General features: G+C 37.6%; 1 protein-coding gene across 1 annotated transcript; it reads left to right on the top strand.

Annotated features, from left to right (window-relative positions):
* The first annotated feature begins 1,639 nt into the window (after positions 1-1,639).
* Positions 1,640-12,011, top strand: and1 (actinodin1). The gene is made up of 7 exons (XM_015038133.1): positions 1,640-2,335; positions 2,619-2,704; positions 6,326-6,370; positions 7,417-7,562; positions 9,203-9,604; positions 10,255-10,509; positions 10,591-12,011. Exons 2-7 carry the CDS (start codon positions 2,638-2,640, stop codon positions 11,569-11,571), a joined length of 1,896 nt encoding a protein of 631 aa, XP_014893619.1. The 5' UTR covers positions 1,640-2,335; positions 2,619-2,637; the 3' UTR covers positions 11,572-12,011.
* The last annotated feature ends 15,172 nt before the right edge of the window (positions 12,012-27,183 follow it).

The following is a 27,183-nucleotide window of genomic DNA, read 5'->3' as shown; positions in this document are numbered from 1 at the left end:
CTACATTTAAAAAGCTAGCAATTGATATACTCCGAAAGTAGTAAATTAATTGTAGAGTGGTAGATTAATGATTTATTAGATTGAAATTAGTTCTAATTGGGTAACTAATAGCATACAGCAGTAAAAATAGCTGAACAAATGTGCTGGAGGCTCTACTTGGGTTGCTAGGTGATGGGTAGGTTGCTAGGTAACGGGCTGGGGTTACTAGGTGAGGGACAGTGCCTGCTGATCTGTGACTTTCCGGAAGCTTTTGAAACCAAAAATTTTTAATTTATTACCAAAATTTCTGGTTGTGTTTTTTAAACACTTAAGCTGTTTTCAGAAGCAGTAGAAACCCAAATGGAAATACAAAAACAGGCAAAATGTGAATTTTGTGTGATATTTTCCATTTAATGTTTGTTTTTGTATTAAGTAAAACTTTTTTTTTTTTTAGGAAACATGAAGCCAAATAATAAACTAAGTTCTCATTGAATTAATAATACTGATTTTTGTAGCTTTTTAACTCATTCATTAGACAGTTACACAGAAAAAGTTGTTTTTTAGAAAAGAAAGTGTGGTCTTTTATGGATATTTGCATGAAAACCCTGAAAACATCCAAAGAAATGGTGAGAAAAATGCATCATTCTCCAAACTACTATAACATAATGTTTAAAACATGATTTATTTGGGATAAAATCAAATTCTGCATGGAAGTAATATTCATCTCTACGTTAAAATTCTCTCAAAAAGATCATAAAGTAATATCTGTAGCTGCTTTAAAACTCATCAAAACTGGATTATCGCCTCCCGTCTATCAGATATGGTGATGTTGCGTCATGCGTCTGTTCGGGTTGCAGTGTGTGTGTGTGTGTGTGTGTGTGTGTGTACCTGTGTTTCTTACGAGGCTGCAAGTCTGAACAGACTAAGCGTGGAGGAAACTGTGTATTATCATAGTCCCCATATGTGGACCAGCTGTGCCTGGTGGTTCCTCTGTGGTTCGGCGCCGTGAGGTCCCTAAAAACTGCTTATGTGGCTCCTAACTGCCTTCACTTTCTTTTTGTTTTTCCGTACCACTGCCCTCCCGTTAATCTCTGCTTTCCTTGTTTTGGATCGTTGGTCGTCACAAAGCCACTTGTGTTTTTTTAAAAAGGCTTTAGGATTTTCGTAATATGATTTTCCACTAAGCTGCAACAGTTGCAGTTTAAGTGACTTCTGAGAATATAGAACATTTCTGACTTTGAAAAATCTAAACTTTGCTAGCAAAAACTCAGAAATTTTCATGAGAACCTTTGGGCATTTCTGAGTTTGAAAAGTTGCACATTTCCAAGAAGTAACTCGAAAATTTTCTAGAAAATGTCTGGAAATTTCTGAGTTTCAAAAGGCAGAAATCTTTGACTCAATATTTCGAAAAGTTGAAAATTTTCGAATTTCAAACCCAAAAGTTTCAAAGTTTTTATTCTCAAAAATGTTTGACGTTTGAAGCTCAGAAATGAACTCGCTTTTTCTAGAGAATTTTGAAGATCAAACTCAAAATTTCAAAGTTTTTTTTCTTGTACATATTGGACTTTTGAAACTCATAAATTTCAGATGTTTTTTTCTCAAAAGTTTCTGAGATTAATCTCAAAATTTGACGTTTTTTTTCTTCCAAATTAGTTTTTTTGGCAGAAATGTGCTGATATTTTTCTATCTATAATGTCATTCTAGTTCACAGGCAGAAACATTTTTAGTATTTTGTCATTTTTGACTAACCTGTTGCAGTTTAACGTTATTTAACTGATTTTTGAGAATATTGACAAAGAACGACCTCTTCCTGTAAACATTCACCATTCAGTCTGGTATCAGCACTTTACAACTTCATTTAGCTGCAAAAGTTTTCCAAATAAAAAAAGGCTTCTGTAGTTAAATGGAAACTTTGCACAATGTGACGATTAATCGTAAGAATAATCGATTATCCTGACAATTAATCGATTGTCAGAATAATCGATTGCTAAATTAATCATTAGTTGCAGCCCTAAATTAAACAAAGGTAACCTCTTTTTTCAGTCTATTATTCCACGTCTCCATGTATTTTCCTCCTGCTCTCTTCTATCCTGCCTTTAATTAGAGCTCCAGCTAGACGCCTCATTGGCCCCAAACCTCGAGCCAATCTTGCTGCGGCTCCCCTCCATCCCCTCAGGTGGTCCATGTGTGCCTGAGACGACATTCCCAGTTAAAAACCTTCCCAGTTCGTTCATTCTGGGCAGTCTGTAAGGAGCTCACCAGGACTCCCAGTTGGAAAAAAAACACTCAGAGATCCGGAGTCTCTTCGGCTTCTTCCCACTCCAGACGGACGCAGCAGAGTCAGAATAACCACCAGGTAAGAGGCCAAGCCTGTGTTTACCTCAGGAGTTTTGGGTAATTTCCAAGGTTTCAAACGCAGATGAAAGTTTGTTTATGTGGAAAAACGCCTGGTGTTGATGTTACGATGACAAAGGCTTGGTATTAAAGGCCAAAAGTCCAGACAAGTCCAGGCAAGAAGCAGCGAGAGACGAGAAATGTTTCATCTAACAACCTAATTATTGCAATTAGGTTTGAATTTGGTTAAAAAATCAAAGTGATTTTTTTTTAAAAGTAAGCCTTCAATTTTGTGGTTCTTGTAGAAGTGGAAGAAGTCCAGTCATGGCTGAACGGAGGAGCTGCTTCGCTGTTTGGATCACTTCCCTTCTTGTTGTGATGCTGCTGCCTGGTGAGTACAGCATCAGTGTGCTGCAATATTCAGCTTTAATGAGTAACTGCAGCTGCAGAAGCATCTCAGAGCAGCACTACTTTAACATACTTTTACTATGGTAAAAGTAAAAAGTAGAAGTAAAAAAGTATTTGGTAAAAAGTCTTCAAAAGAACTGAGTAAATGACCAAAATATTAATTAATATTTAAATATTACATCATCAGTTGGACAAGAGTAGAAAGGTATGTGGAAATGTTTCTATTTTAAAGTCAAAAATGAAAATAACAAAATCAGGCAAATTTTATTTTTTCCCAGATCAGTTTCTTTCAATAATAATAAAAACTTATGAAACTTTAACACAAACTGCAGGTGTGTGTCTGTTTGGTGAAAACATGTTTGTTTTTCACTCGGTGGGTAGAAAATCCAGAAATTTGTCTAAAGTAAGAGTAGAAATACTTTGTAATAAAATTAAAAAGTATCCATCCAAGAAAAATATGAGTAAAAAAGCGTTTGGTAAAAAGTCTCCTCTAGTAGTGAATAACTGATGAAAACATCAATTAATATTTACATCATCAGACGGACAAAAGTAGAAAGTTACGTGGAGAGTTTAAAAACCAAACTGAAATTAATTCATACAAGTAACAAAACCAGGCGAAATATTTTTTCCAATTCAATTTCTTTCACTGTAGAACTGATAAAACTTTAACGAAACTTTTGGTTTGTGTCTGTAGCTGCATTTCTATTACGAATGAGCGCAAAAAATGTAAAAAAACCCCCAAAAAAACAAACAAACTCAATAAGTCATTAGAAACCTGCTTCGTCATCCTCCTCCTACCACTTCCTGTTGTCTTCTTGTTCGTTGATTCCGCCAGTAGTAACATCCTGTTGTTGGTCATGTGACTCATTTCCATTGCAGTTTTGCAGCCAAAGAACAACTTAGCACAATTTTAAAATTGCTTTATTTCCAATAATCTAACTTATTTTTAAATGTCAAATTTAACAATTATGTGGTTGATAGAAAAGTTACTCACAGAGGGTTGAGTATCCAGAAATTTTACTCAAGTAAGAGTAAAGATAATCCTAAAAGTAAATATTTTTAAAGTTAATGTAATTAGTTTCTACCCGTCTCTGAAGCAAATATCTCCAACGATTTCTGGCATTAAAAGTTTAGGGAAGTTTTTTTTCACCATCTAAATGTCAGCTTTAAATTAATGATTATAAATCAAATCTGTTATTATTATAAATTAATCACTGGGTTCGTACAATGTCAGCTAGCAGCGCAGAAAGCCTCAAAAGACAACAAACGTTTGTTTTAAGTTGTTTATTTTGTCAGACAATCTGATCATATCTGAAAGTTTCACTTTAATATACAAAAGCAGAGAGTTTGTGAATTATTTGTTTTAAAAAGTTGGAGCATTTCTCATTAAAACAAACTGCTGAATAGTTCAGGGTGTTTCTGCATCGCAGGAGAGTAAAAATGCGCTTTAATCATCAGTTTCCATCAGAGTATTTAAGAGAAAATGCCTGTAAATTCCAACATCAGAAGATTGAGAAGGAGCGTTGTGTGTAAATTAGATCACACCTGTCGGAGTGATGGAACAGGTGAATGATCAGGTCTGTATTAATTATGGATCAGGGACAAAAAGCGTCTTTTGGTTTTGACTCGGTGATGAATCGCCACGTCAGCAGGTTAAAACCCCTCGGGGTAAATGAGGCGTTTTAGTGGAGCAGAAAGTTTATTGGTTCATTTCAGCCTCTTCTGTCTTTAATTTGTTATAATTTAGAGGTTTTACATCAAAGCAGCGAAGCTTTTTGTAGCTAAATGCCGAAGTTTAATGACGATGTGCGCTCATGTACAGGACTCTCCACATGACATGGCAACATGAGAACAAAACCTTCAAATAAATGCAGATTATTGCAGCAGTAATGAGCTCTGGAGATTTTATCGTCTAAGATGAACTGGGCTGGTTTTGTTCTCACGGCTCCAGTGGGTTTAACTTTCATATTTACTGCTTTGAATGTAGATATTCCCTGTTTATGAACATGAACCTAAATGGAATGTTTTCTTATCTTTCCCATTTTGGAAAGTGTCATGGATAACTAACTGAAAGCTGCTAAGCAGTTTTAAAACAAAAAAAGTAAATAATTTCGCCTGTGGCCTTGTTTTTTTGTGTTAGTTTAAATAAATCTGCTTCTTCTACATAAATGACACTTATGATGAGTTGTAGCTGCTCATCTGAAGGTTCTGTTGGTGGAGACCTTTGACCTCCACGTCGTCGCCGCGGCTCGTTCATCTCCTCTGACGCCCATAAATAAACATCTCATCTCCTCCGCCACCTGTTTCCAGTTTGCTCCCGACCTGACGGCCTTTTCTCCCTCTCCTCTTTTTGAAATACTTTCAGACGGTTTAACCGGTTCTTTTCATCGTTCCTGTTAAAAAATCAGGACCTGTCAGCATTAAAGCCCGGCTGCTTCCAGATGTGCAACTCGCTTTTTTCTTTCTTTTTACAAGCTTGTAAAGAACAATCCAGCGGATACACAGAGGCGTGTTGGCGCTCCCACCCCCTTCCTCTTCCTCTTCATCACCACCGGCCTCCTTCACTTCTCCTTCCCTTTCATTTACACTGTAAAAAATAGATGCTCCTGTATGTCAAATCACAGATGTTATGGTGCTCATTATATTATTATATAAAACACTGTTATGTAAAACTGACACTTAATTTTTATGGATTTAACAGCAGTGCTGCACCGGTTGCAGTTATTACCGATCCTTCAGAAGCCGATTTAAATCTTTTTTGGCTGAAATGTTGCTAGAGAAAGTTGCTGAGTTCAGACAGTTGTTTGCAGTAAACATCCAGACGTGACCTGGTGGTTCAGAGGTCGATCTTTTACTGAAGTAGATAAGATCGGCTTCACATGTAAAAATCAATCAATCACCGATCTCCCAGAATTAAGGAAATCAGCGCTGATAAACCACTGCACCTCCACTTAACAGATTACTAATGTAATTCAGCTGCAAGTTAAATGTCAGATTTCTTTTTGGTAGAGTTAGTTACTTAAAATCTGTCATCTTCACAGGAAAACTCATCAGTTTTGTAACAGTTTGTTAGCAGTGTAGCTTTCATCTGCACCTTCTGGCCTCCTCCATCAAACCTTCTCCAAACACATATAGATGTTTCCTTTGGACCTCTGCCATGTCATCCTGAATCTGCAGACCTTTTTAAGCTCTTTTCCCTTCCTCTTCCTCCTCCCCTCTGTAAGGGATTAACACCTTTCCCCCGGAGAGATGAAAGGAACCAGGAGCTGATTCTGCTGTTCCCCTTCGCTGTTTGGGGGTCAAACTGTGCGATGCACATGTGCGCACAAACAAATATGGGTTGGTGCACACGCAGCGTTTTGGACGCGCAGCGGGAGGCTTGATGCTACAGGCGTCCCCATAAAATCTACAAAGAGCTGCCGATGCAGCGCTCCAGGCTGAGCCAATTACCTCTGGCCTACTTCATCAATGATACCAGCCTCTAAGTGTTTGAGGTTTAATGTCATATTATCGATGCATTACAGGCAAATTAAAAATCCTGGAAAGTTTCCCAAACTAACTTCTGGATGTGACATGACATCTACTTTTGCTTTTCTGTTTGCAGCATTCTTGTCTGCAGGGCCGATTCTGCAAAAGTCCAAAGGAGATGGTAAATATGTCAGTTTTATCTTCCATTGTTACTTCTTAGTGCAAACACTTGAAATAAGACAAAATTAGCTTACAAGTAACTTTTCAGCAAGATATAAGAGCTCGTTTTTAGGCAAAAATTCCTTATTGATGAAAAAGTACTAGTAGATTCCAGAGGGACGCCGAAAGGAAACCTGCTAGGTTATTTTATCAATCAAATCAAAGTAATTTTTATCTGTATTCTGCTAAGTTACATCAATACATCCATACTGTTTTTTGAAAATGTGCAAATTCATGCAAAATCAACAGATCATCACAATTTTTTGTGATAAATTTTCTGCAAATATAGTCAAAAACTTTGGGTTTAAGTGATGCTAACTCCCACCTGCAGGTGGCAGTATTTCTTACTTCTACAACACTGCTACCTCAGCCGTACTGGATGTCAGGTTATTGTCTGTGATCAATGTGGAGAGTAACATAAACATGGCGGCCATGTTTATTTCCCAGCATGAAGTTGTGGTTGTTTTGAAGCAATCTGATTGGCTGACAGGTTTGCACTGCCCCCTATGGGTTTGACATGTTTAAGACAACAATCAGGGGAGTTTTTTTGTGCGTTCATGTGGAAGAAAACTTTTCTGAAAGCAGTCCTGTGTGTGCGATAATTCTTTAAACAATGTGGTAAAGATTTAGGTTTTTATAAAAACCAGAATCTGGTTGAAGGCTTTTAGACTCCTCTGTTCAGAAGACATTCTTCGTCTCAGCATGATTTATACTGCAATATAATTACACACAGCTGGACTCATTAGGTGGCTCCTAAAGGGAAGTCAGGGCTAAGGATCCCTACCTTACAATACACTTAATGACCTAAAGCAGTTTTTATATACAAGTTATCAATTTCCCTGAAGCTTTTTTATCTTTTCCTCATATTACAACCATAAATCTTACAGTTATTGTTGGGATTGTATGCATGTTGTGAAGTAGAGCAAGATAAATAAAAGGAGCAAACTTACTCTGATACAGCTAAATAAAATCAAGTGAATCTAATTCTTGTCTGTGTCTTGGCCTCAGTGGGGGAAAGCATCCAGGAAAAGGCAGAAGCTGCAGCTTCCCACAGGAGACTGATCCGTAACCGCAGGAACATCAGCTGGTACAAACAGCACTCCGACTTCTGGGCCTGGTACAAGTACTTCACAGACAACGGCAACCAGGAGGCAGTGAGTCAGCTCTAACACACACAAATGAAGCTGTCTGCATTACACACCTGCTGGCTACTGGCACCAAGTTTACAAAGGTTTTAAAAGACTACAGTTGCAAACCACCTAAAATTTCCTATTGGACGTATCTTTTAAATCCTTTTTTTCATTTTAAGTTGTCTAAATAAAGTGGAACTGCGGTACTTTGGTGTGAATTTCTCGTTATTGTGGCTCCACAGGCTGAGAGCAACTGTTTTGGTACTGTCTCTTTAAATGCAAATGAGGCCCTTCAGGCCCCGCCCCCCTTCAAGAACGTTCCAAAGCTCTATAGAGTGGAAGCCATTTTTGGAGATAGCAGAGATGCCATTATCTAGCAATGTCATCAACAGAAGACTGACATGTTTGAGCCAGAAAATGTTAACCAATATTAATGAACGCGCCTTGCAAATAAGGCCTTAGCATGGTTAGCGAGTTAGCTAATGCTAGCGTCGTGAACGTCACTGAATATATTTGGATCACGTGTTCCTGATGACATTAATGTTAAAAAAAGCCAAATTATTTATGTAACAATACCATTCGAAACAGTACACTATTGTCATTAAGGAGCTAACAGGTAGCTCACAGCGCTTACAAGGTGGCACAATGCTACTGCCAGCAAAAACAACAGACAATAAATTCATATCTAGAATAAAGTTATTTTTAGTGTTATTTGCAGCTTACTGTCATTTCTGTATTGACCTTCAGTCAGACAAAGTCTCTTGGTAAATCCTTCCTGACATTGCCGAAGGTTGAATTGTATCATGCAAATAAAAAGGACTTTCCCCAAAGATGTGGGAACATTTACGAGAAAAATAACATTTATTGAGGCACAGTGAAGAAGTTCTGATGGACGGTGTAATGAATTGTTTGGGTTAATACACACAAAAACCAAATGTTTTGAGTTATCCACCTGTAGCTTTGGTATCCTTGAGCTTGTACTACAAAAGTGCAAAATTGTACAAAATTAAAATTGTGAATTTGCAAAATTGGTTAATCTGAAGTCCATGACACTGACAGTTCCACAGCAAATACTGCGACGTAATAGTTTAGAAAACATCAGAGCGAATAGAGAAAACTAAAAGAAATATGACTCAAATAGAGTATAAAGACATCTACCCACCACCGGAAGAGACTAGATTCGACTTGCCGTTTGGAGAATTGAGCAAAGAGTAAGGCAGAACATCTGATGAACAATAATGGAGTATTGGCAAATCACTCAGAAAACCCCAGACTGTTTCAAGCTTCATAGTTCAGACATATTTTTACAGAAGAAACTCAATTCAGAGTTTGAACAGGTGGTGACCTGTGGTCACTGGCCGAGAGACATGCTACGCAGTGGCCAAACAATAATGCTAACACTCATATCAAAGGGCAACTTAGAGACACTAATTAACCTAAGAATCAGGTTTTTGGACTGTGGGACATCAAGCCGGGATTTGAACCCGGGACCTATTTGCCTCAAGGCAATAGCGCTACCAATCACACCAAAATAATTCTCCTGTAACAAAACCAGGGCTATATTTTCATGCTGTAATGGATTTAAAACACCATCTATGTACCTGTTTTTCTGTACTTTAAGCTAATAGAGGGAGCGAACCACTAATAACCCCCTTCACCTCCAGGTTCATGAAATGGACAAGATCTATCTGGCCTATCTCCAGAACAAGAACCGTGCTGAGGCGCGCCGCTCCTACAAGGCCTACCTGCACCACTTGGGGGAGATATACAAGTCCTGCGCCGACTCTGACGATCCCAACTGCGTGGCGTCTTACACAGGCCAGCCCAAATCCAAACCAGAGCCCCCTAAACCAGCCCCCATAAAAACATGTGACCCAACCAAGGATACTCACTGCTTGTATATGGCTCTAGTCCAGGGTAAGAGCCCCTATCTGCCCCTGGTGGTCCCTGTTGCCCCCACAGCACCAGTTAAGGCCCCCGCTTCTTTGTATGTCCGTGCTGCTGCTCAGTCGAAGGAGCCGGCCCATTATTACTTCGCTCCATCTGCAGTGTCCTTCCTTACCAAGGTAAGATGTGTCTTCCATCATGTGGACAGAGTAACTAACCCACCAAATCAACTTTTTTTTATTTGCAATGTAAACAGGGAGTGGAAAGGGTCTCCTCTGCTCTGATGTACTGCAGGATGGACGACAATCAGGTTGACTGCAGGACAGGAAGTGGGAGGGGCTCACAGTAACACTTGCTTCTTGCTCAGGACTGAGCTGAGCTGCAGAGCTTTGACTCAATAAAAAACTCTAACAACTCAGATTAAAGTCGTTAGATTTGTCAGTTTTTTTTTTATTTTTTGATAAAAAGTCACTAGAGGGGTCTGGAAAGATACTAAACATGATGACAAAGTTTATAAGTTAGTAACAGTGCTTTTTTTCCTCCTTACCCCTCCACCCATCCCCACATTTGGCCACGCCCCTCAGTGTCTCTTAGCTCCACCCACTTAGGTGGAATTGTACAAAATTTGTCAGGGGCGGGGTTATACTTTCTCAGGGGTGTTAGATACACTTTAAAGTTGAAGTTGTATGGTAACTGAAATTGGCTGAGTTTTAGCTTGATTGGCTCTAAGAAAACAAACCAGTGTAGTCTTGTATCATTAAGTAAAAGCATAAGGATAGTTTTTCTTGCGTTGAGACAACGTGTCAGTCTCTGTTTCTCGTTTTTTCAGGAGCAGAAGGCGGAGCTGCTGAGTATCTGCTCTTCAGATGACGTTGAGTGTCTGCAGTACCACCTCAGAGCTGCCTACGGGTATCGTGTCTCCCCCGGACACCTCCCATCATACAGACACCTGGGCTGTGACCCCAAGAAAGACCCAGCCTGCAAAGCTAAACTAGCTCAAAAGGCACCTTCTGGTCTCCACCATCAGTACTCCAACTGTGATCCTCTCCGGGACCCTCACTGTTCCCATGCTGCCTCTCTTCTTGTATGTTTTTTGTCAATATATTGCCAATTCATGACATGTTATCTGCTGTCACTTTAACTTTTTACTTATCTGTTCCTACAGGCTCCTCGTGCTCCCAACCATTCAGCCCACACTGGTCCTGGATCTTGCAACCCTCTTTATGAAGACAACTGCAATCCTCTGACTGCTACCAGATTCTCTTCCCCCCCACAAGAGTACAGAGGCGATGAACGAGACGAAGCAGCGTCTATTCGCGCAGCTCCTCGTCCAGCTGAGCAGAATGACCCTTATGCCATGTTTAGGGATGCTTATGCTAATGCTAACAGAGTTACAGATCCTTACGCAATGTACCGACAGTATCCGACCCCAGCCGCTCCTCAGTCTACCGATCCGTACAACATTCTTCGTCAGTTCATGTCTCAAGCTCAGGATAACGACCCATACGCTCCACGCATGTCTGCTCCTGAGTCTAACCCTAACGACCCTTTCTCTGCTGTCCGGGAAGCCATGAATCGTCACAATCCTCCCTCACCCAGGCAGCAGTACCCGTTTTCCAACCCGAGTTACGAGGAGCCGCCCCAGGAGGAGCGTCACTTTCTGGGACCTCCAGGTAAAACCAAAGATGGCCACGACTGCTACATTGGTTACGACCACGAATGCTTCCCAGTGAGACCTAGCCAAACTCACTCCGGAGCTCCTCGCCGTACTCCCTACCCCGTTGATCCCTACCAACCCCATAAGAACACAGACAGCGACCGCAGAGGCGTCCTGGAGCCAGACAACCCTCACTGCGACCCTGAGTACGACCGTGACTGCCGCCTGCGTCGCTACGAACCAGCTCAACCCCAAGCTGAACTTCACATTCAGGAGGACCGCAGTCAGAGAACAGAAGAGTCTGAGCAACACGGACAAGACCAGTACGAGGCCGAGCCCTACCAGAGCGGCCAGGAAGAGCCTTATATGGCCTACCCGCCTCAGTCGCAGGGTACGCCCAGCCTGCAGGACATCCTCCGGAGCTACGGAGACCGTTTCCCCGAGCAGGACGACCACAGAGCCTACGCAGACGACTACCGCAAGAAGTAAAGGTGCAGGTGAAAACAGAAGGACATTAAACACACGGTCCCAAGCGTTCATGGTGATCAGACCTCAAACGCCTTATGCAGCAAGCAACCAGCTCTGACTGGTCAGGAAATGGGACTTGGGTCAAGTCTGTAGAGCAAATGAGCAAGAAAATGCACATGACGTCCAGATATAACCTCCGGCTGCAGGAGCACGCTCAGTAACGATGCTGAAAATCAGTGGCTTTGTATGACTTTAGATGCTTCAGGCCTATCCAGTATCTTCGCTTTCGACCTTCTACATTCAACCTCATTCTCGCACTATTATTTCCTTATCTTAAATTTTACTGCTCAATCTATACTTCAAACCTTTTAAAGTCGTATCTGTTGCTATCAGTAATTAATTTTGTAAAAAATGTTTCTTCATTTTGAATGTTCCAATAAAAGGAAAACACTCTAGAATCATTTGGTGCATTTTATTTAGAGGAAATCAGCAACTCTTTGCAGCAACTGCATGGATACCAGTTAAGCAACATATTTTCATTAGGTCCTTTAATTTAATGATCACTTATTGATAATATTGGCTTTTTATTGGATACGTTCATTTTACAGACCCTGTCCAGTTGCTCACATAATTCAAAGTTCTTCACTGGAAAATGAAGGAGCAGAGGTAAAAAAAACAAACATTTAAAACAAGAAATACATTAACAGACAGATTTACACATTTAGGGAAAAAACAAAGCGTAGATCAAAAAAATTAATTGGCAAAAACATAAAAATAATCATGAACCCTTAATGGTTACACCCCCACTCAGCTCCTTCAGACTAGCCAGCAGCAATTAGCAACAACCTGATAGAACTGTGCATCTGCTGAACTAGTTATAGGAACTACTTTTCAGTGAAACGCTGGTAAAAACGTTGCAAAAGGGTAAATAGAGGAGCCATGTTGTGATGACTTCCTGAAGGTGGAGTGCCAGAAAGAGCAGAAGCTTCTTAAAGAGACATAGCCCCAATTTCAAGGTCTTACATTAAGACAAATTTCTTTTAACTCATGTTATATATATATATATATATATATATATATAGCATTTTAATAACAACTAAAGTTAACATAGTTATCTGATTATGTTATAAAATAGAACTATGTGCCTAGAAATGCATAATTTTGACCCTTTAAGTGCTTGTGCTGTCATTAGAAGCAGTTGAGACCCAAAAGAAAGCACACAAATGTGCAAAATGTGAATTTTACATGATAGGTCCCCTTTAAAACTTCTCATTTAAAACAAACAAAATTGATAGACTTTGCAAAAAAGAGAGAAAAAGGCAATTTCTTACATAAGGTTTCTGTTAAATTGCTGGATCCCCAGCTTTTTATCACCGAGTTTAAACTGAGAACGGTGGATGAATGAAGGCAGTAAATCCTGGCACCACCTGATTTAGTCTGATCATGATTTTCTCACTTGGCATTTTAAAACATGTAATTAAACCTTTAAAATTCATCTGACATAATTGAAGGTGCTTAAATCAATATTAATTGGGTGGAGGACTAATAGAAAGTAATAAAAAAATCAATGGATTTGACAGTTAAACCGATTAATGCTTACTGTGATAAACATCCTCATTTCTTTCATTTGCTCTTAAAGCAGGATCAGAGTTGGTTTCTTGTTTATTACGGTGCTAATTCAATCCAAATCCATTCAGAAGGATACATTAACTAAATTGGGAAGCAGCAAGTGAATTCAGGGCAAATTACATTTGGTCTTAGGAAGCATTAAAAGCAGCAAGAACAGGAGGAGCTGCTTTACATCATTCTTGGTGGCACTGAGGGGGAAATGCCAAGTTGAGATAAAAGCAAATCTGACAAGTAGCATCAAACATAATATAGCTGGGAATATTTAACATGTACTGTAAGATTTTTCAGTCAAACAGCTACTAGAAACGGTTATAAAACTAAGAATAGAGGTGTTTCAAACATGAAGGAAACGTTTTTTAAAAATGGTCAGAATACTGAGGAATAAAGCTAAAAATGGTGTGAAAATTCTCCATTACATCTTGGACATGTTAAACATAACGGCTAACCTTTAAAGTCTGCTGTTCATGGGTTTTACTGATTCTTAAATGCTTCAAAAGTTCTCCTTTGTTATATTTTAAATAATCAGGTGTTTTCAGAACAACACGAGTGGCTGGTCTGGTAAAGATATTTCAGGACCTAAAACAGACGGTGCAAATTCTACACAGACTACATTTATTTTGAGAGAGCTTGCCTTTAAGGCCTGCCAGTTTGAAGTAACGATTCGTTTTATAAGAAACTGATTAATGGCTGTGCATTTAGGCCAGGAAGACTTTGCTGTGCGGGGAAATAAAACCAGAACAGTTAGTGCCATTAGAAGCAGCAACTTTCCGTGAGAACGTTTTGCCCCCATACAGTCCATGTTTGTAGTCAAACCAGCTCTATTTAACTTCAAAAAGAGAACACACACACAAATATGTAGGTTACTGAGAAAGCCAGCACCAAATCAAAGATAATTATACTGCAAACTAGCAATAGATCACACTGGGAAATTAATAACTAAGTAATTTGATGATAGACATTAAGAGTCTGATTTAAAGAAGAATAAAACAGCTCGTGTTGGATTCATTTCTTAGGTAGTTTAATGCTTTTTTAGGCTGTTTGGATTATTTAAATGTTTAGTATAGTTAAGTTTAATTTATTTAAAATAATGCTTAACTGGCTTGACTCATTTTATTTTCGATTAGGTTAGTTAAGTTTGTAATGGTTTAATATAGTATACATTAATTTTTACTTCAGCTTTTTGTATCTTGGTTTGATCCATTTTATTTTATATGATCTTAGTTTAGTTTGAGTTGTTGTAATGTAGCTTACTTGACTAATGTTAGTTGTGATTAGCTCTGTTTAATCAGGTTAGTTGCTTAGCTTAAGGCGGCTTTACTTTGGCTTCATTTCATTTACTTTAGTTACATGTGGAAAATATTCACAGCACTTCACTTTTTCCACATTTTAGAATGTGGAGAAAAGAGATAAATTTTATGAAATTTGGATTAAACCGTAGCATAACAGCGATGTGCTGTGAATACTTTCTAATTGTCCATTTAGCTTGAGTTGTAGCTTAGCTTAGGTTAGCTTAGCTTGTCTCATCTTATTTTAGATTATCTTAGCATAGTTTATCTTTCTTTAAGTTATTCTAGTTTATCTTGGATTTTATCAACTTTTTCTTATTACTAAATACTTAGTTTAGTATGGTTTAGCTTAGCATAGCTTATTGTAGTTTTTGTCACTTTAGTTTTAGGCTAGCGTAGCTTAGCTCAGCATTCTTTATTTTAGCTTGTCTATGGTGGCATAATCATAGTTATCCTGGTTTAGTTTTTTCTTAGCCTAATTAGCTCAGCTTGTCTTGTGTTATCAAAGTAGAGTTTAGTTCCTCTGCTTGATAAGAAAATCATATTTTAGTGGTTACAACAGCACCAGCACATACAGTAATGTTTAGTATGTTTTATATTTACAGAATATTCAGATGTTAGGTAAAATATTTTGAGGATTTTTGCTACAAAAGTAAACCAAATGGATTTACAGGAGAAGAGATTACACATTTTTTGCCCAGGGTTCAACCTTACGTGTGTTAATTTATTTCAGCTCCAATTAATCCATCCCAAATTTCACATATTTGTCTTAATCGTGTTTAAAGTACTAAGAATTACAGATAGTGAATTCCTTCAGAGCAAACTTACAACATGGAGAACAGGGATCAGCATTAGTGGATATTTCCCTCTGAATTATGAGGAAATAAATTATGCATATCAGAGTAACACAGAACAGTCCTGAAGGCTTTTGTCTGCTCGGTGTTCACTCTCTGGCATATGAGTCATTAACGCAACGTTTTCAGGCTGTACTTTCACTCAGCTGGCGCTCCCCGTGTGTTGTTTTTCACCGTCCAGTCACCAGAATGTGGCAACAAAGCAAGTCAAATTTCCACACAAAGATCAGACGTTGACTAGAGTCGAGTGAATATAAAACAGGTTGAAGTAATAATACAGAAGACTGAAGACAAAGTCAACGTTTAATATAAGGTCAGACTTTATTATGTTTTTTTTCACCCTTCTAATCTTTTCTCAGTAAAAGTTGAGTTTGTAATACCAGTTTTTAAAGTTTAATTTCAGATGATTGTCTTCTTTTTTCTAAAAAACATTATCTTCTCTTAATGTTTTGTGCAGTAAGGAGTTAAAACACAATAAAAAGCTCAACTAACAATTACAGTAAAGGAAGAGAAATAAATACATTTATACATCTGTCACTTTTAGGCTGAACTGTTGTCATTTTTTAAATCAAAATTTCCCAAAAATTCAGAAAAAGTCCTTCATGTCACAGGGTTATTGAACAAAGATCATGTTTTAAATATATCATCTTACACAGAGCGCTCCAAAAGGCCAAGTTTCATCTTTTCTTAACAAACTCGTAGTTTTAGGCGAGAACATGATTTATACTAGAATATAAATAGACTTTAATGTTCCTCACTGGGGAAATTGTGGTGAACCAGCATTAAAGTGACAGGCAAAATGAAAGATTAACCCAACTGTCACATATATAAATATATTTTAAAAAGTAATGAGAGACTGAAATTCTCAGATTCTAAGAAATATGCAACTGAGCAAGATAAATTAAAAAATATACAGTGTTCCTGTATATTTGTGCATGAAAAAACAGCAGTATAGGAAAAACTAGAAATGATAGCTGTAGTCATTTAATTTAGACATTTAATGTATTTGAATACAAATTTGACTGAGAAAACTTTTTGCTTGAGAAATAAATCAAACTGAACATGACCTGAATTGTTTTGGGGTTCTGTTGTGAAGTCATGAGCAGTCAGTAACTTACCTGCACTGCAGCAGACTCAGTTAGTGAACTCCACTTAAAACAATAAAGCTAACCGCTAATCTGATCTAACTACTTAAATAAGGCTAACTCCTAATGTTTATTTAGTTTAAAGTTGTACTGCTGTTATTGATGGGAATTTTGGAAGGTCACAAATCTGCCTGCCACGTAATATAGCCTTTGTATATTTACTACAAAATGTAACGTGTGAGTGTATAATTCTTTGCATTCAACTAAGAAGTTTCTGTCCGATTGAAAACAAACAAAACAATGTAAAATCAGTAATGTTCTTTGAACGGATGAGTCTAAAACTAAACTATTTGCACTCTAGAACAGACATTCTTGCCCTCCATGTCCTCCATGACTTTACAATCAGGTGATTTTTCAAATGGCTAATTTTTCAGACACCAAGAAAAAGGAAAAAAAAAATTTGACCCTCAAACTACACAGCCACACAAATTTTTCTTATCTGTTTTGAAGCAATTCAGCAAAATTTCACACACCATTTACGTGTATTTATGTTCATGATTCAAAATTAGAATGAAATCTCCTTAAAGCTAATGATATTTCAGGCGATAAAACAAGAAAATACTGACATGTTTTGCTGACTAATCATGCTGGAGTTCTTCTCGGGTTGCTAGGTAACGGGGCTGGGCTTCGCTGGGGTTGCTAGGTAACGGTGCAGTGCCAGTTGAATGTGACTTAATATTTGGGATGTTTCTTAATCAACACTAAAAACATTACCTCATTGCCAAAAGAATGGCTCGGTGCGTTTTTTAAGCGCTTGGACTGTTTTAGAAGCAGTTGAGACACAAATGGAAGTATAAAAATGTGAGAAAAAAAAAATTAATTTTGCTCCTCTAAAATGTATCACTTTCTTTGTAGAGACACAAAACATTTCTGAAAATGAAATAGATATTTAATAGGGTGTCCAAACTAAAGCCCTGTAAAGCACTTCTATTGTTTTGGTCCACATAGATCATCATAAAGTAAGATCAGTGAAAAGAAACTAACAGCAGGATTTGACATTTTGGGGCACGATTCCCCACTAAGCATAAGAAGGTGTTTCTTCTATCACTTTGGGTTGAGAATCAGGATCTGGTGATAAAACCGCTCTGAGGGGGTCCACCTCAAACGAGACAACCTGATGGAGGGATGGCGAAGAAGACGTGAGAAGAAATGTGAAAATTATAACAACAGGAAAAGGTTGAGAAGTGAAGGAACACAGCAGGTTTTTGGCTAAAAAAGGACGACCTGGTGGCCTTTCGATGTGCAGGAATATCTCAGTGCTGGTCACTGATTATGAGACACGCTACTGACCTGTCAGGACTCGTTTCTTTTCCAAGTCAGAAAGGAGAACACAAGAACAGTGCAGTGTATGATTTGTGTGTGTTCATGCTGAGTTGTGTGGTGAGATAAAGGTCACATATGACTTAATGCCCTTTAAATCTGGGATAAACTAAAGGTCCCTCATTAGTCTCATTACTGAGTGTTGCTCAGGGATGCAGTAACTTAAGTTTTAAGCCGGTACATGGTCACTTACAACATAGTTTGACAAAGTATAAAAACATTTATGTGGAAAATGAACCTTTAAATGGACATCTACAGATATAGACTAGTTTTAACGTGTTCTTGTTTTTAATAAAGAAATTATATGTTTCCCATTATTTTTGATTTGCTTTCTGTTTGATGCCTAACTAAAAAAAAATGTTACAACAAGCTTTATATCCAAAATGTGTTCTGGCTTAAACCAGAAAGGTCATAACAGTGAAATAGTGGGAGATGTTTTCGTGTCATTTTTTTGCACTTTTATGTTTTTTAAGCTTGTTACAACAAAAACCTTCTCATACTGCTTTTGTAGTTATTTCCCAATTTGCATCAAAGTAGATAACCAAGATGATGTACCACTAAACCCTGTTGATGCATATTTTACACATAACATAGATCGCGTTGAAGGCACTTTGCCACCATCTAGTGGTCAAAACTTTGCCTATTTTTGCCTAATTTGGACACTAAATTCCTAAATATATGTGTTGTTTGCTGTGTTACCTGGTCACTACATGGCAACAAAAATGCAAATAAAATGTTGCTACATTTTGGTAATAAGGGGTAAAAGTTTCTCTACTTTAACTCCATGATTAATGAGTCTTGTCTTGTGAGACACAGTCTCCACCTCCACTTTATGCTACTGCTGAAAATGTTTTATTCTGCTTTAACATCACAGCATTAAACATAATTAACATGTTACTTTATGCAGATGTTTTTACTCCTCCGATGAAGATTCACTCATTCCTGCTTGCTTAATATCTGACTTATTTTTTCATTATTTCAACTGTTGTTGTTATGGGAAATAAATTGAAGTGATGAAAATGTATTTTTATTATATTTCAGAACTGCTAAATCTGTTTAGTTGAAGCCAAAATAAATGTTCCTTTTGGTTTTATTTTCCTTTGGTTTGTTTAAAGTTTTATTGGAAGTGCTGTTATTCTTCTGCTCCTTGTTTGTTTCTCTTATTTTTACATAAATAAGGCACATGGAGTGAAGTTGTATGAGTTATTTTTAACTTACACCCACAATAAACACAACTTCAGCTTCAATTTGCCTCGGCATTTAAAACTGTGAGTCACTCTGTTTGTTTTTAGTCGACACAGTCAGGAGACGGTTGGATAATAATGTTTTTGGATTTAAACTTAGAGGCTCGTCTCCAACTTGAGTGGCGTCACGGTTCATTGTATTTTCATTTAGCACATGTTTGGATGTTAAAGTGTCATTTCTGCTCTGTCACCTTTCATTCTGAGGACTGGAGTGTTTTTATTGCTAAACGTTTTTACGACTAGGGCGAAATGGCTTAAAAATAAAATCTAAGATTTTTTTCATACCAGATTTGATTTCAAATTTTAATAGATTTTTTTCTTTCTTTCTTTTCTCAAAAAAAAAAAAAAGACAGAAAATGTTTCCAAAAAGTGTCTTATTCAATCCTCCCTTTTGTAACTTGGATAACAAAATATTTCGTTCAATTACAAGAAAATATCTGTTTGCATAATAATTTCAATGTCCTGCTTTTGGTAAATATTTGATATTGATGTGTTAAAAGATTACTGAAAGTACCATTTGTGAAACTTGTACCAAAGTATAACTTCACAACATTCTTCATTTTAATTTTTTGCTTTTTGTGTTGAAGTTCCTGTAAAATTATTCTTGCTGTTATTCACCTAATGTCATGACTGTAGTCTGGTAATATTATGACTTTATCTGCATAAATTAAGAAAGTTGTTATGCTGCCCTGATGCTTCGTTGACCTGAATTCAAAGTTCAAATATACAGAAGCTGTAAAACACGCTTGTCAAACAAGATGGCCGCCCTCTAAACTATGCAACTCAATGAGTCCATTGGTGAAAAATAATCCAGATTTTTCACAAATTTAATCTTCAAAAAAACTAAAATTTGTCTAACTGTTAAAATTAATTTATCGCCCAGGCCTATTCAAAGCTTTTTCTCGTCTTTTTGCCATCCATCCATCCATCCATCCATCCATCCATCCATCCATCCATCCATCCATCCATCCATCCATCCATCCATCCATCCATTTTCTTTACACCCTTGTCCCTCAGTGGCGTCGGGAGGTGCTGGTTCCTCTCCAGCTATCGTTCCGGGCGAGAGGCGGGGTCACCTGGACAGGTCGCCAGTCTGTCGCATCTTCCAGATATTTTACTCGTTATTTATAAGGTTTATGGGCTCTACTTCAGTTGTTTTGCTGGTTGCTCTGCTCTGTTGCTGGTTTCCGTTGCCTTTTTGGCATTAAGCTGTTCCTTCCCCAAGGAAAGAGAAAGGCAACAAAGATGCATCTTATCCTCATGCTGCAGAGTTGCTCAAAGACTAAAATATTACACCAAATTTGCATGAAGATTACTATTAATCACTCTGATACGTAACGAACATTGGAAATAATTGTTTGTGAGTTTATAACTCTGTGAGAGGAGTCTCAGTTTTGGGTTCTTCCTGGTTATTGGGGCAGTAAAAATGAACCAAAAGTGAATATTTATAGGCTTGAGGAGAGTCTGGAGAAGTTTCTAACTTTGGTTTGATGGATCTCCAGACCTTCTGCTGCTGTCCTGGCATCGCCTTCATGCTCATCACGCGTCCTTCGGCATGAGCTCTCGTTCATCATTCTACTGCTGAAATATGAGCCACGGCCCTCACCAGCGCTGAATCTGATTAAATGTGAATCACAAAACATTTAAAGCCCCGTCAGGCAGCCATGTTCAGGTTTGTTTTCCAAAACTCGCCGCCATTCAGCGGTTAATTTGCTTCCATCGGAGTGCCAGACTTTCAGCATCTAATTAGGGGAAAGTGATGAAATGTTCTGGAAATTAAGACTGAAGTGTCGGTGGAAGTGGACCGGCCTCTGGCTCTGAGCGTCAGAGTCCAGCAGGAGTCTGTGATCAGCTGAACGTCCAGTTCCTGGACGTCTTTCTGTGCGTCCCAAACATCTCTGGTCCGTTTGGGGATGAGACTCCACAGGCTGCATTTTCTTATTTTAAATATACTCAAGGAATCGGCGAAATCTGAACCATCAATAGGTGAAGATCCGCTGCAAAGAGAACATGGAAAATTGATTAAGTTTGTATACAAAGTGGTGTCCAAACTTTTTACCATGGGGGCCAAAACTAGCAAATTCAAACTATTGTTGGACTACAAACTTGATTTAATTAAAAATGCAAAAGTAGTTTATTTTGATTTTTTCCTTCTTCTTCTTTTTTCTAGTTTTGCCTATTCAGAAATAAATATATATTTTTAATTATATAATTGAAGATCCAAAACATAAATAGGGAAAAGAAAAACTTCCTTTGGGCCGTCAATTTTCTATCCTAACTTGTAGTTGGAGGCCGAACAAAATCATTTCAAGGACCACAATCGGCCCCCAGGCCACATTTTGGACACCCGTGACGTCCACCACAGCAATAAACAAGCTGAAAATAATGATTAAAAGCTCAGTTCCTGGTCATAATAAGTGCCAAAAAAGTGTTTCTGCTGTTTTTAATTAAATTTCTAATCTTGTTTTTGGTTCCAGGTTTGTGCTTCAGTTTCTTGACTTTGCATTTTGACTTTCATGGAGAACAAAACAGAAAACCACAAAGTGAGAACAGTCACATCCGGGGAGGACAAGAGTCGGAGACCGGAGAGGGACGAGCCGCCGCATTTGTCTTCATCTCTCCGATCAGCCATGGCACAGAGGGGTCAAAGGTGACAGATGATAGATGAATAATAGTAAAAAACAAGCAGCACAGAGCTGTGCTGCTGCAGCTGCCCAGGTGTGAATTCACTTCAGGTGTGTTTGTTTGCGTTTGATTTATCATGATGAATATTCTCATTGCTCAACTTTGCCCTTTCGATGTTTCTTTACAGAAATCAGAGGCTACATGTTTGTTGTGTTTGTTTATGGAGGATTACTGGGAGTTCTGGTCCAATCAAAGGAGGAAGGAAATGTTTGGTTTACACAGAATATTTAAGTCCCACAAAACATGCAGATCTTTACAGACATAATTTACCATCGACTTTTCTAATTCACTCTTCTGACATCAGGAAAGGCTCTGGGAGTCGGTCATTTTGAAATGTAAGCCATATTTGGATGAAGACATGTCATCTCTGATAACACTCACTGCAAAAGCATAAAGTTTTACCAAATGCTAATAGATTAGTACACTCAAAAGAAGACAAAACTAACTTATAAGTAAATTTTCAGCAAGAAATATGAGTCAATACTTAATTTAAGCATTAAAATTTTCGTAATGAATTAATTGAAATTAATGTGTTTTAAGTTTTTCAGTTAATAAATTGTATTTTACTGTAGTTTATGATCCTGTATTTTGTGTGTTTGTATTTTGATCATTTCTTTATGTTTTATTTATATTTATATTATTTTCAGTGTTGCCAGTTTGTCAGTAATCTTTCCATATATGTTTATTCCTTTATGCTTATTCATTTGTTTATTTTTTGTCATTTTCTTTGTACTTTTGAATTTTGTGGTCTTTGTTTAGTGTTAATCTTTCCCCCTTGATTTGTTTTTCCCTTTTCTTTTACAAACCTTCCTGCAGGTTGAACGATTGTTGATCAGACCACTTTTTTAAAGGTTTGGCTGGAGAAAAATGAGGACTGGTTTAAAGCGTCTTAGTGACGGCGGTTTCCTCACCTCCCTCTGTCATCATTATCACACAGTCCTCAGCTGCTTCCTGTTACAGCGCTCATCTGTCCCCCTCATTTTTTATTCCACATCTAACTTGTGGCCTGTCGTTTATTTTCTCACCTGCTGGAAACCCTTTAAGACTGAGTGAATGTTTGGACACTTTCAGGAAAGTTTCAGGTCTGAGTAAAGATTCCTGAGCACTAAAAGCTTCCTGGTGTCACTGGAAACGAGGAAAAGTACAACCAATCCATCCATTAATCTTACCTTCATTAAGTCCTGATATGTGAAACTCTATTAATAAAAGATCTATGCTTGTTTTCTGGGACGCCACACATCTGAAATAAATGAAAGAAGATGAAAGTCCAGTCACGGTGCTGTGTGATACAAGATTAAATTAAATGTCTATAATGTATTTTGCATGATTAGTAAAAGCAAAACTGTTACATTCTTTTATCTGCTTCCCATTTGCTGAATCTAACCCCTCGTTTTCCCTTCATATGTGCTAATTTCATTATTATTTTTTTATATATTTTTGTAATGAACTCAAACAGATTTGGCAGATTTCCCTTCCAAGAGCTTATTAGTGCTCTTGGAAGTGAAATTGATTTTCTGCTTTGACAATAACAACCATAAATCTGAACAGTGTTTCTCTCTTTAGTTTGGATTTGTTTCCATCTCTGGGGTAAAAAAAAGAAGCTGCGATCAGTTCTCCTCTGAAGCTATAGCTTTGCCTTCGGTGGAGTATAAATATTGATCAGGAATCGATAAGATTGCTGTTATTGTATGAGAGTCCTTTGTTCAGCTGAAGGTCTAACAGTTTAATGGCTCTGCAAGCTGAAAATCTTTGTCAAAGTCGCAGCTGATGGTTGAAGCTAAACTATCCAATGGAAGTTATTTAGAAAAACTTTTTTTAATGCACTTTCAGTCACTAAAATGATTTAAAAAACTTATTTGGAAGAAGTGGTACAAATTGTGATTGGTTGGTAAACCAATTTGTTTTGCTAGAAGCAGGTTAGCAGAAACATGTAACGTTGAAAAACCAATTTAGCATTTTTTGTGTTTACATTAAATAAGAAATGGAAGTAAAATCACATGTGAATAAGTTAAGGTGGCGCCATCATCCTCCTACCACTTCCTGTCTTCTTCATCTCTCCACCAGCTGTAACACCTGGCTGTTGATCATGCAACTTGTGTGATGTGAAAAAAAGTGTTTCTGTTGCAGTTTTGCAACATAAACCAATTTTAATTCAGCCGAAAAACTACCTAGCTAAGGCTAACACTTGTTAGCATGACCATCGATGACGGCGGATAAACGATTTTTCTGTAACACTAAGTTGAAAACTACTAGCAGTTGTAAGGTGATGTACAGTTTTAAGAGTCTATGACAAATGTGGGAGCCAATGAGACAGGATTGTTTTATGTTGCAGAACCATAAGATCTGGCTTTATCACACTCAGACACACTCAGACACACACACTTAGACACAGTATTATGTTGGTCAAACACACACACTTCCTGTTCTCGGTGCATTTCTCAGAAAAGTGTCCGCCTCGTGTCAGTAACAATCCTAATAGATAACATAAAGAGAGGTTACCTCACCATATGTTCCAACTTGTTGTAATTTAGTTTACACGTCATTATATTGAATAAAGGATGTTTTCGGTGAATGTTCATCGCCTCTCTGGTCCTTGTGTAAGCAAAAGAAACCTAATTAACCAACAGTGAAGAGATGTAGTTTTGTAACCTTGATCTCTTCCTCACAATAAATGAAGGAGACTTACACTATTCCACATCTGAGCATAGATATTCTCTGTATTCTCTGTAATTATGTGACTTTTGCATAATTGACTAATTATGCAAAAGTCACATTTTTTACATTTTAATGCTTCTGTTTGGGTCTCAACTGAAAACTTTAAAAAAATTATCCAAAAGTTTTTTGGCAAGGAGTTAATGTTTCTTGGTGCCTGGAAAACAATATGTTTCAAAAAACTCCAGGTTGTTTAGGCACATTCAATGGCAACTGCACCGTTACCTAGCAACCCCAGGGGAACTCAAGGCCGTTACCTAGCAACCCCAGGGGAACGCAAGGCCGTTACCTAGCAACCCCAGGGGAACTCCTTCTGAAAAGAGCTCATCTGGCCGGTGTTCTGTCAGATCAGCATACGTTGTCAGATAGTCATATGCTTAGCTCAGACATGTATACGCCGTCATTACCATATGATTTTATTTAATCAGCAACATTGAATCATGACGTAGATCATCATACACTTTGTTATTAACAGCTGTATGGCATCCTGACTTAGCGGTTAAGTAGGTTAATGAGTTTTATACGGGCGTGTGTTGTAATTGACTGCAGCTGCAGTCAGACCTGCTTTAAATACACTTTGAAACCACGACAACGCATGTATATCTATCTAGTTATCATATTATATGATATTATAAACAATTTAATGACTTATTTTCGTCATAACTTATTGCGTATGCTGAACTGACAACTCCACTGACGGTCGGACTTCTTAATGCGCATGCGCGGGAATGCGTACTAACTGCATGTACGCTATCCTGACAGCGTATGGCTGTCTGATAGAACAACGGCCTAAAATCTCATTATCTAAGAATGATTTTGTGCAAACAATGTGATAAACATGTTTTGTGTAGCCCATAGACCAATGCTAACCTGTTTAGGGAAGCATTATAGGTCAAATTCAAGGCTTAAAACAAATAATTGTAAATTTGTTGGGGAAGTTCTGACATAAAACGATTAATGAGAGTAAAAATGGAGAAAGCAGAGAGAGTTGCTGTAAACGCTGTAAAATTTCAGCGGTCACTTTCACACACTCTCGACATTCTGAACTTCTCTTTTCTCTTAATTGAAGCACTAATGAGGATTCATGTGGTGATTTTTGCACAGATACTTACTCATTTTTCCTAAATTACTCCCAGTGGTTTTTGACTTTTCCAGTTACAGACGGCGAGTTGGGAATTCTTCTGGCAGAGGATCTGCCAAATAATCAGTTCATTAAATTTATCTCTTGATACCCTTTCTTTCTTTCTTTCTTTCTTTCTTTTTTTTTTTGCTCTGGCAACACCTGGACCCTGAAATTGAGATTATTAATCCTTTTTAATCTCTTTGTCCTTGCGTTTGTTTGAAAGGACTGATGTTTATCTTCATTCTCATGTTGCTGTGTGAGGTCGAATTATTACAGCGGATGCCTCGACAGAGCATGTAAAATTACCTACGATAAACATCCCAGTTCTGCTTTTCTATTATCCCATTGAATCTGTGTTTGTTGAATGGTACTATGAGCTAAGCTTCAGTGTAATTAGGTTTAAAGTTTGATCATTATTTTTAAGAAGATGACAACAGGACTGTTCAAAGGTCTTGAATTGATGAGCCTGGATTCTCATAAACCTTTAAAGAGGTCTTGATCGACAGTTTTTTTCTGCAGGCTTTAATTACTTTGTTGGCACTTCTTTGCCAGCTTTGCTTACTCTCTTTCTCCACATCATTAATCCTGAATTAAATATTTATATTGTACTTTATTATCCATGTTTACTTGTTCCTCTTGGGAGAAATGTCTGGCTCCAGATACATGTTGTTCACCTGCTGCCAGCACAACCCAGAGTACGGAAACTAAACTTGCATTTAGTTGTGTTTGTTCGTCATGAGAGGTTCTTTGGTGTGTTGAGTGTTGCAGCAACAGGAAACAACTCACTTCAGTCTTCCATGAAATGAAAATGTAGCTGCTCAAACTAGGAACCTCATGCTAAGAGCCTTGCCCAAATCATATGCATAATTATATAGCATAGAAATGTAGCATTATAATTTCAATGTCTAAAAAAGTCTGTTTGTAATTATTTTATTTTTCTTCCATTCTGCTGTTGCTACTTGGAGGATTGAATGCTTCAAGTCAGTGATTCAGTAGAAAATGTTTTAACCAATTTGACTCATAAACTGAACTTGACTGCATTGTTTGGTAAGAATCAGTTTAAAATGCTTCTAATCTAATTTATCAGTATGATTTGAATTGAGTTCTTGACATTAATTGTGAATTATTTACACTGACATGTTTCAGTCACTGTGGCTCAAAACAAACTCCAACAATGTCTGATACAGAGGATGAACCAGGTTGTAATTCAGCTGTTTAATGTTGAAGTGGATGGTTCAGTGCTTTTAAAAAGCTCCCTAAATAGCAAAGTTGCCTTTGGGCAATCTGTCACGGAGCTAACAGTATGGCAGCATAATTTCCCGGTTAAAATTCAATTAATGTTAATGCGAGATAAATTTACTCTCAAAGCAGCTGATCGATGGATGAAAGGAGAGACGAGGAAGATGACAGATTGTTTTGAGAAGGAAACTTACTATTAAGCAAACATAAAAAAATATGTATAATTTAGGTCATTATATTGATGATACAAGTATACAATCTATTATATATTCATGTGATATATTGAAATATATTGCAAAATGTACAAATGATTGCACTTTTCATTTAAATTAAACATAAATTTTATATATATATATATATATATATATATATATATATATATATATATATATATAT

Source organism: Poecilia latipinna, unplaced genomic scaffold (genome assembly GCF_001443285.1).
Source record: "Poecilia latipinna isolate Pla-1442-1.1 unplaced genomic scaffold, P_latipinna-1.0 Scaffold26, whole genome shotgun sequence".
NCBI lineage: Eukaryota > Metazoa > Chordata > Actinopteri > Cyprinodontiformes > Poeciliidae > Poecilia > Poecilia latipinna.
This window is presented reverse-complemented; position numbering and strand designations above follow the sequence as displayed.

Coding starts and splice junctions, on each gene's coding strand:
- and1 (XM_015038133.1), top strand. CDS start 2,638: ATGGCTGAACGGAGGAGCTGCTTCGCTGTTTGGATCACTTCCCTTCTT. Junction 2,705..6,325: donor TGTTGTGATGCTGCTGCCTG/GTGAGTACAGCA, acceptor TTCTGTTTGCAG/CATTCTTGTCTGCAGGGCCG. Junction 6,371..7,416: donor GCAAAAGTCCAAAGGAGATG/GTAAATATGTCA, acceptor TCTTGGCCTCAG/TGGGGGAAAGCATCCAGGAA.